This window comes from Loxodonta africana, chromosome 11 (genome assembly GCF_030014295.1).
Source record: "Loxodonta africana isolate mLoxAfr1 chromosome 11, mLoxAfr1.hap2, whole genome shotgun sequence".
NCBI classification, from domain to species: Eukaryota; Metazoa; Chordata; class Mammalia; order Proboscidea; family Elephantidae; genus Loxodonta; species Loxodonta africana.
In genome coordinates, this window is record NC_087352.1 from 19,907,577 (window position 1) to 19,918,278 (window position 10,702).

Below are 10,702 nucleotides of genomic sequence, written 5' to 3' on the forward strand. Positions count from 1 at the left end.
TCATTCTAGTCGAGTAAAAAAAATAAAAGGAATCAACAGGTAAGCAAAAAATTAGAAAATTACAGAAGGAAAAATGGTAAGAAGAAGGTGAAAAAGAAATGGTTTTCTGTTGATATTGTTAGTTGCTGTCAACTCTGACTCATAAACAAAACCCACTGCTGTCAAGTTGATTCCAACTCATAGCAACCCTATGGGACAGAGTAGAACTGCCTCATAGGTGTCCAAGGAGCAGCTGGTGGATTCAAACTGCTGATCTTTTGTCGAGTAGCCGAGCTCTTAACCACTGCACCATCAAGGCTCCTTCTGGCTCATAAGTCAATCATAGATAAGAGTCAATTTGCAGTCTCCACCTCAGAATAGAGAGTTAGGTCTGTGAACGAATTCAACTCTTAATATGAATTCTTAAATCAAGTAGAAGATAACAAAACTGAATCTGGAAAGCTAGGGAAGCAGGGGGAGAAAAAGTACAAAAAGTTGCCCTGAGAGATGAGATGTGTTTGGTATTTTAATGAACTAAGCTGAGGTGAATTATCAGGAAGGAAACTCAACCCTATCAAAAGAAAATGGCATTGCTGAGTACCATGTTAACTGTAGGGGTAGAAAGGAGGAATTTCATAGCGAGGAAGTGAGACCGCCATGGAAGAAAAGAAGACGTGAGGATGCTGGGAGAATAGAACCCAGGCAAGAAATCAAGGTCCTACATGAGATAGACTCTGACCAGATTCAGAAGAGAGAAAACGGGGGAGACATGGGCCTTTAAAAATAGGCAAAGGAGGGGGCGGAGCCAAGATGGCGGACTAGGCAGACGCTACCGCAGATCCCTCTTACAACAAAGACACGGAAAAACAAGTGAATCGATCACATACATAACAATCTACGAACCCTGAACAACAAACACAGATTTAGAGACGGAGAACGAACTAATACGGGGAAGCAGCGATTGTTTTCAGAGCCTGGAGCCAGCATACCAGTCAGGTACGCCACAAGCACAGAGAGCTGCTCCACCCCCCTGAACTAACCCCAGGAGGGGGACCAGCCGGTTCCGCGGGCGGCGTGGGACGCAGCCGGTAGAAGTCCCCGGGAGGCAGTGACAGGTCTTGGAACGGGGAGAGCAGCGTCCCAGCCGGGGAACCATCCCGCCAGGATTTGGACTGGACGCAGGTATGGCATAAACACGGAGAGCTGCTCCACCCCCCTGAACTAACCCCAGGAGGGGGCTCAGTTGGGTCGCGCGGGCGGCGTGGGACGCAGCCGGTAGGAGAAGCCCCCGGGAGGCAGTGACTGGTATTGGACTGCGGAGAACAGCGTCCCAGCCAGGACACTCGGTCACGGCACAAGCACGGGGAGCTGCTCCACCCACCTGAACTAACCCCGTGAGGCGGCCCAACTGGTTCGCAGAGGCGGCACGGCAACGCGGCTGGAGGGACGAGAAGTCCCCGGGAGGCAGCGACTGATTTTGGAGTCGAGAGTGCACCGTCCCAGTAGGGGAGCCTTGACACTGGGCGTGCGGCTGGAAGCGGAGGATCTGACCTTGACTCCAGCGGGCCAGACCCCCCGGGGGCAATCTCCACACAGCCAGCACACATAGGCGACGCGCCCCGCAGGAATCTCAGATATAATAGTCATTCCAAGCAAGACAAGCAACTCTGGCTATATTCTGAGGTGCTACTCTCCTATCTCTCTGTTCCCTCCCCCACCCTCCCCAGGCAGCTTTATTAACATCCGAATAGCCTGAGCCAGAGGGAGAACTCTGATAGGGATCTGACTGCATTTTTTTTTTAGCGGATTTTCTGGAAAAACTAGTTTCCCAGTGATGGCTCGGAGACAACAATCCATATCAAACCACTTAAAGAAGCAGACCATGACAGCTTCTCCAACCCCCCAAACAAAAGAATCAAAATCTTTCCCAAATGAAGATACAATCCTGGAATTATCAGATACAGAATATAAAAAACTAATTTATAGAATGCTTCAAGACATCACAAATGAAATTAGGCAAATTGCAGAAAAAGCCAAGGAACACACTGATAAAACTGTTGAAGAACTCAAAAAGATTATTCAAGAACATACTGGAAAAATTAATAAGTTGCAAGAATCCATAGAGAGACAGCACGTAGAAATCCAAAAGATTAACAATAAAATTACAGAATTAGACAACGCAATAGAAAGTCAGAGGAGCAGACGCGAGCAATTAGAATGCAGACTGGGACATCTGGAGGACCAGGGAATCAACACCAACATAGCTGGAAAAAAATCAGATAAAAGAATTAAAAAAAATGAAGAAACCCTAAGAATCATGTGGGACTCTATCAAGAAGGATAACCTGCGGGTGATTGGAGTCCCAGAACAGGGAAGGGGGACAGAAAACACAGAGAAAATAGTTGAAGAACTCCTGACAGAAAACTTCCCTGACATCATGAAAGACGAAAGGATATCTATCCAAGATGCTCATCGAACCCCATTTAAGATTGATCCAAAAAGAAAAACACCAAGACATATTATCATCAAACTCACCAAAACCAAAGATAAACAGAAAATTTTAAAAGCAACCAGGGAGAAAAGAAAGGTTTCCTTCAAGGGAGAATCAATAAGAATAAGTTCAGACTACTCAGCAGAAACCATGCAGGCAAGAAGGGAATGGGGCGACATATACAGAACACTGAAGGAGAAAAACTGCCAGCCAAGGATCATATATCCAGCAAAACTCTCTCTGAAATATGAAGGCGAAATTAAGATATTTACAGATAAACACAAGTTTAGATAATTTGCAAAAACCAAACCAAAGCTAAAAGAAATACTAAAGGATATTGTTTGGTCAGAGAACCAATAATATCAGATATCAGCACAACACAAGGTCACAAAACAGAACGTCCTGATATCAACTCAAATAGGGAAATCACAAAAACAAACAAATTAAGATTAATTAAAAAAAAAATACACATAACAGGGAATCATGGAAGTCAATAGGTAAAAGATCACAATAATCAAAAAGAGGGACTAAAGACAGGAGGCACTGAACTGCCACATGGAGAGGGATACAAGGCGATATAGAACAACACAAGTTAGGTTTTTACTTAGAAAAATATGCGTAAATAATAAGGTAACCACAAAAAGGTATAACAACTCTATAACTCAAGATAAAAGCCAAGAAAAACGTAACGACTCAACTAACATAAAGTCAAACACTATGAAAATGAGGATCTCACAATTTACTAAGAAAAACGCCTCAGCACAAAAAAGTATGTGGAAAAATGAAATTGTCAACAACACACATAAAAAGACATCAAAATGACAGCACTAAAAACTTATTTATCTATAATTACCCTGAATGTAAATGGACTAAATGCACCAATAAAGAGACAGAGAGTCACAGACTGGATAAAGAAACACGATCCATCTATATGCTGCCTACAAGAGACACACCTTAGACTTAGAGACACAAACAAACTAAACTCAAAGGATGGAAAAAAATATATCAAGCAAACAATAAGCAAAAAAGAAGAGGAGTAGCAATATTAATTTCTGACAAAATAGACTTTAGACTTAAATCCACCACAAAGGATAAAGAAGGACACTACATAATGATAAAAGGGACAATTGATCAGGAAGACATAACCATATTAAATATTTATGCACCCAATGACAGGGCTGCAAGAGACATAAATCAAATTTTAACAGAACTGAAAAGTGAGATAGATACCTCCACAATTAATAGTAGGAGACTTCAACACACCACTTTTGGAGAAGGACAGGACATCCAGTAAGAAGCTCAATAGAGACACGGAAGATCTAATTACAACAATCAACCAACTTGACCTCATTGACTTATACAGAACTCTCCACCCAACTGCTGCAAAATATACTTTTTTTTCTAGCGCACATGGAACATTCTCTAGAATAGACCACATATTAGGTCACAAAACAAACCTTTGCAGAGTCCGAAACATTGAAATATTACACAGCATCTTCTCAGACCACAAGGCAATAAAACTAGAGATCAATAACAGAAAAACTAGGGAAAAGAAATCAAATACTTGGAAAATGAACAATACCTTCCTGAAAAAAGACTGGGTTATAGAAGACATCAAGGAGGGAATAAGGAAATTCTTAGAAAGCAACGAGAATGAAAATACTTCCTATCAAAACCTCTGGGACACAGCAAAAGCAGTGCTCAGAGGCCAATTTATATCGATAAATGCACACATACAAAAAGAAGAAAGAGCCCAAATCAGAGAACTGTCCCTACAACTTGAACAAATAGAAAGTGAGCAACAAAAGAATCCATCAGGCACCAGAAGAAAACAAATAATAAAAATTAGAGCTGAACTAAATGAATTAGAGAACAGAAAAACAATTGAAAGAATTAACAAAGCCAAAAGCTGGTTCTTTGAAAAAATTAACAAAATTGATAAACCATTGGCTAGACTGACTAAAGAAATACAGGAAAGGAAACAAATAACCCGAATAAGAAACGAGAAGGACCACATCACAACAGAACCAAATGAAATTAAAAGAATCATTTCAGATTATTATGAAAAATTGTACTCTAACAAATTTGAAAACCTAGAAGAAATGGATGAATTCCTGGAAAAACACTACCTACCTAAACTAACACATTCAGAAGTAGAACAACTAAATAGACCCATAACAAAAGAAGAGATTGAAACGGTAATCAAAAAACTCCCAACAAAAAAAAGCCCTGGCCCGGACGGCTTCACTGCAGAGTTCTACCAAACTTTCAGAGAAGAGTTAACACCACTACTTCTGAAGGTATTCCAAAGCATAGAAAAGGACGGAATACTACCCAACTCATTCTATGAAGCCACCATCTCCCTGATACCAAAACCAGGTAAAGACATTACAAAAAAAGAAAATTATACACCTATATCCCTCATGAACGTAGATGCAAAAATCCTCAACAAAATTCTAGCCAATAGAATCCAACAACACATCAAAAAAATAATTCACCATGATCAAGTGGAATTTATACCAGGTATGCAAGGCTGGTTTAATATCAGAAAAACCATTAATGTAATCCATCACATAAATAAAACAAAAGACAAAAACCACATGATCTTATCAATTGATGCAGAAAAGGCATTTGACAAAGTCCAACACCCATTTATGATAAAAACTCTCACCAAAATAGGAATTGAAGGAAAATTCCTCAACATAATAAAGGGCATCTATGCAAAGCCAACAGCCAATATCACTCTAAATGGAGAGAACCTGAAAGCATTTCCCTTGAGAACGGGAACCAGACAAGGATGCCCTTTATCACCGCTCTTATTCAACATCGTGCTGGAAGTCCTAGCCAGGGCAATTAGGCTAGACAAAGAAATAAAAGGTATCCAGATTGGCAAGGAAGAAGTAAAGTTATCACTATTTGCAGATGACATGATTATATACACAGAAAACCCTGAGGAATCCTCCAGAAAACTACTGAAACTAATAGAAGAGTTTGGCAGAGTCTCAGGTTATAAAATAAACATACAAAAATCACTTGGATTCCTCTACATTAACAAAAAGAACACCGAAGAGGAAATAACCAAATCAATACCATTCACAGTAGCCCCCAAGGAGATAAGATACTTCGGAATAAATCTTACCAAAGATGTAAAAGACCTACACAAAGAAAACTACAAAGCTCTACTACAAGAAATTCAAAAGGACATACTTAAGTGGAAAAACACACCTTGCTCATGGATAGGAAGACTTAACATAGTAAAAATGTCTATTCTACCAAAAGCCATCTATACATTTAACGCACTTCCGATCCAAATTCCAATGTCATATTTTAAGGGGATAGAGAAACAAATCACCAATTTCATATGGAAGGGAAAGAAGCCCCGGATAAGCAAAGCACTACTGAAAAAGAAGAAGAAAGTGGGAGGCCTCACTTTACCTGATTTCAGAACCTATTATACAGCCACAGTAGTAAAAACAGCCTGGTACTGGTACAACAACAGGCACATAGACCAATGGAACAGAATTGAGAACCCAGACATAGATCCATCCACGTATGAGCAGCTGATATTTGACAAAGGACCAGTGTTAATGAATTGGGGAAAAGAAAGCCTTTTTAACAAATGGTGCTGGCATAACTGGATATTCATTTGCAAAAAAATGAAACAGGACCCATACCTTACCCCATGCACAAAAACTAACTCCAAGTGGATCAAAGACCTAAACATAAAGACTAAAACAATAAAGATCATGGAAGAAAAAATTGGGACAACCCTAGGAGCCCTAATACAAGGCATAAACAGAATACAAAACATTACCAAAAATGATGAAGAGAAACCCGATAACTGGGAGCTCCTAAAAATCAAACACCTATGCTCATCTAAAGACTTCACCAAAAGAGTAAAAAGACCACCTACAGACTGGGAAAGAATTTTCAGCTATGATATCTCAGACCAGCGCCTGATCTCTAAAATCTACATGATTCTGTCAAAACTCAACCACAAAAAGACAAACAACCCAATCAAAAAGTGGGCAAAGGATATGAACACACATTTCACTAAAGAAGATATTCAGGCAGTCAACAGATACATGAGAAAATGCTCACGATCATTAGCCATTAGAGAAATGCAAATTAAAACTACGATGAGATTCCATCTCACACCAGCAAGGCTGGCATTAATCCAAAAAACACAAAATAATAAATGTTGGAGAGGCTGCGGAGAGATTGAAACTCTTATACACTGCTGGTGGGAATGTAAAATGGTACAACCACTTTGGAAATCTATCTGGCATTATCTTAAACAGTTAGAAATAGAACTACCAGACAACCCAGAAATCCCACTCCTGGAAATATACCCTAGAGATACAAGAGCCTTCGTACAAACAGATATATGCACACCCATGTTTATTGCAGCTCTGTTTACAATAGCAAAAAGTTGGAAGCAACCAAGGTGTCCATCAACGGATGAATGGGTAAATAAATTGTGGTATATTCACACAATGGAATACTACGCATCGATAAAGAACAGTGACGAATCTCTGAAACATTTCATAACATGGAGGAACCTGGAAGGCATTATGCTGAGCGAAATTAGTTAGAGGCAAAAGGACAAATATTGTATAAGACCACTATTATAAGATCTTGAGAAATAGTAAACCTGAGAAGAACACATACTTTTGTGGTTACGAGGGGGGTAGGGAGGGAGGGTGGGAGAGGGTTTCTTATTGATTAATCAGTAGATAAGAAATGCTTTAGGTGAAGGGAAAGACAACACTCAATACATGGAAGGTCAGCTCAACTGGACTGGACCAAAAGCAGTTTCCGGGATAAAATGAATGGTTCAAAGGTCAGCAGAGCAAGGGCGGGGGCCTGGGGAACATGGTTTGCGGGGACTTCTAAGTCAATTGGCAAAATAATTCTAATATGAAATCATTCTGCATCCCACTTTGAAATGTGGCGTCTGGGGTCTTAAATGCTAACAAGCGGCCATCTAAGATGCATCAATTGGTCTCAACCCACCTGGAGCAAAGGAAAATGAAGAACACCAAGGTCACACGACAACTAAGAGCCCAAGAGACAGAAAGGGCCACATGAACCAGAGACCTACATCATCCTGAGACCAGAAGAACTAGTTGGTGCCCGGCCACAATCGATGACTGCCCTGACAGGGAGCACAGCAGAGGACCCCTGAGGGAGCAGGAGATCAGTGGGATGCAGACCCCAAATTCTCATAAAAAGACCAAACTTAATGGTCTGACTGAGACTAGAGGAATCCCGGCGGCCATGCTCCCCAGACCTTCTGTTGGCACAGGACAGGAACCACCCCCGAAGACAACTCAACAGACATGAAAGGGACTGGTCAGCGGGTGGGAGAGAGACGCTGATGAATAGTCAGCTAATTATATCAGGTGGACACTTGAGATTGTGTTGGCAATTCTTGTCTGGAGGGGGGATGGGAGGATAGAGAGAGAGAGAAGCCGGCAAAATTGTCACGAAAGGAGAGACTGAAAGGGCTGACTCAAGAAGGGGAGAGCAAGAGGGAGTAGGGAGTGAGATGTATGTAAACTTATATGTGACAGACCGATTGGATTTGTAAACGTTCACTTGAGGCTTAATAAAAGTTAATAAAAAAAAAAATAATAGGCAAAGGAAAACAGCCCTAATAAAGGACAGAGATGTTAAAGGGGTTGATTAGCTTTCTGGGTCACCAGCTGGGGCAAGGAGAGTTCTATATAAAACATTTCAAAAGTGTCAACCCTTCACTGACCACCTGGGATTTTAGTACCATTTATGCCCATCGTATTGGTTGCCACTCACTCACCTGGACTGGTCCAACTGTAGATTGCTCCCTCTGCTATCCATGGTGTTTCTCCTTGCTCCAACTTGAAGACTGAATCTGGTTTGGTACCTTGATACCTGTGAAAGGGAAATGACTGAACACTTAGCATGAAATACTTATGCACAGGGAAGCTAGGAAAATTGAACATTATATTTCCAGGACCACGGTATTTGTACTTTGCTAAGTAAAAATCCTTTACTCGGAAGAGGAGAGCATATACTCTAGGGCCAAACACTAAATATTCATGGGGCCTTAAAGATTTCACCAAATGAGAAAGAAAAGATTGACAGAGCCCACAATGAGTGATCCTGCAATGCTGTCCTTACCTACTGATACCAGATTGTTGTAGTTCTCCAACATCACATCCTTGTACAGGTCCTTCTGAGAGGGGTCTAGTAACTGCCACTCCTCCCAGGTGAAGCCCACAGCCATATCCTTGAATAATAATGATCCCTGGAATAACACATTTCAATGCAATCTGAGATGGATATCAATGGATAGTGTGGAAAAGATGGACAGGAACACGTTCTGATCATTTGTCCCATGATAAGCTGCACACAGTATGACTATTTCACGTACCATAGCACCAAGGATTTCTACTAGTTAGTTCTTCCTAGCCTAAAAAAATTACTAAAGCAGTATTTGCACACATGTAAAACAATGTACAAGGTCCCATGTGGTACAAAGGGTTTGCGTTCAGCTAATAACCTAAAAGTTGGCAATTCAAATCCACTTAGCAGTGCCACAAAAGTAAAGGCCTGGCAATTTGCTTCTGTTAAGATTACAGCCATAAAAAAACTCTATGAAGCAGTTCTGTAACACATGGAGTCACCGCAAATCAGAATCAACTCAACAGCAGGGACAACTACCAAAATGTGTATTAAGAATGTTCATTATTTCATTGTTTCTAATAATGAGAAGCCACCAAGAATCTAAATTTCTATCAAAAGAAAACTATAAAATTACAGCACCTCTATGCTATGAAATACTATGCAAACATTAAAATCAATGAGGTGATCTATCCATACTGACTCCAAGGCATTCTCTTAAATGAAAAATATCAAGCCCCCAAATAGTACATATATTATGATCCAAATATGTAAAAATTCTTAACAATATATACAATTGTATGTGTATAAGTGCATGTGTGTACAGAGAAGTCTATGTAAGTGTATGTATAAATACAGGTATGTTTGAACACATGTAAATTCAGACAAGAACTAGATGGAGCACTGAACTATTCAAATTTTTTATCTTTGAGTTGGTAGTTGGGCAGAAAAAAACAAAGTATATTCTCTTATTCTACCACCACTTCTGTTTGCTTAAATTTAAACCTCTTAAAAAAAAAAAGCAAGTATATCCTTTGAATCATTCAAAATATGAAAGTCAAACTAAAAATAATTGGCTATGGCTTCATTTTTTGAACTGGGGGTTAAGAAGGCACAAAGTTAGCACTGTCAATGTCTGTACTCCAAGCTTTTAGTAAAAAATGGAACTTACAGCCGTCCTCTGCCAAATCAATAACCAAAATTTGAATGCTAGCATTTTTCTTCATAGAGGACCATTTGCAGGTCAAGCAGCCCATTCATTCTATGGAATATCTGGCTTTATTCCTGGGTGTCTTGGTTATCTAGTGCTGCTGTAACAGAAATACCACAAGGGGATGACTTTAACAAACAGAAATTGACTCTCTCACAGTCTAGGAGGCTAGAAGTCCAAATTCAGGGTACCAGCTCCAGGGGAAGGCTTTCTCCTTCTGTCAGTTCTAGGAGAAGGTCCTTGTCATCAATCTTCCCCTGGTCTAAGAGCTTCTCAGCACAGGGACCCCAGGTCCAAAGGACACACTGAGCTCCCAGCACCGCTTCCTCTTGGTGGTATGAGGTCCCTCTCCTCTCTGCTCAATTCTCTCTTTTTATGTCTATATACAAAAAGAGATTGACTCAAAATACAACCTAATCCTATAGATTGAGTCCTGCCTCATTAACATAACTGCCTCTAATCCTACCCCATTAAGATATCATACAGGTTAGGATTTGCAACACATAGGATAATCACATCAGATCACAAAATGGTGGACAACCACACAACACTGGGAATCAGGGCCTAGCCATGTTAACACACATTTTGGGGGGACACAATTCGATCCATAACATTCCACGCTTTGGCCCCCAAAATTCAAGTCCTTGTCACATGTAAAACACATTCACCCCATCATATCATGGCAAAAGTCTTAGGTCAACTCCAAGTCCAAAATCTCTTGGGGCAAAATTCCTCTTCATCTATGAAATCTGTAATACAAGTTATCAGCTATCTAAGTACAATGGTGGAACAAGCACAAGGTAGACATTTCCATTACGAATGGGAGAAATTGGAGGGAAAGAAGGGATAACAGGCAC

General features: G+C 40.4%; 1 protein-coding gene across 2 annotated transcripts in view; it reads right to left on the bottom strand.

Annotated features, from left to right (window-relative positions):
* The window catches only part of LOC111749556 (zinc finger protein 577-like), a 24,540-nt gene extending 14,607 nt beyond the window's left edge, over positions 1–9,933 (bottom strand). For both annotated transcript variants that reach the window (XM_064294131.1, XM_064294130.1), the window contains exons 1-3: positions 9,807–9,933; positions 8,633–8,759; positions 8,289–8,383 (exon numbers count right to left, since the gene is read on the bottom strand). In XM_064294131.1, the coding sequence (XP_064150201.1) occupies positions 8,289–8,383; positions 8,633–8,759; positions 9,807–9,891 (307 nt within the window). In that variant the 5' untranslated portion in view covers positions 9,892–9,933. The remainder of the gene's footprint in view (positions 1–8,288; positions 8,384–8,632; positions 8,760–9,806) is intronic.
* Positions 9,934–10,702: the final 769 nt, after the last annotated feature.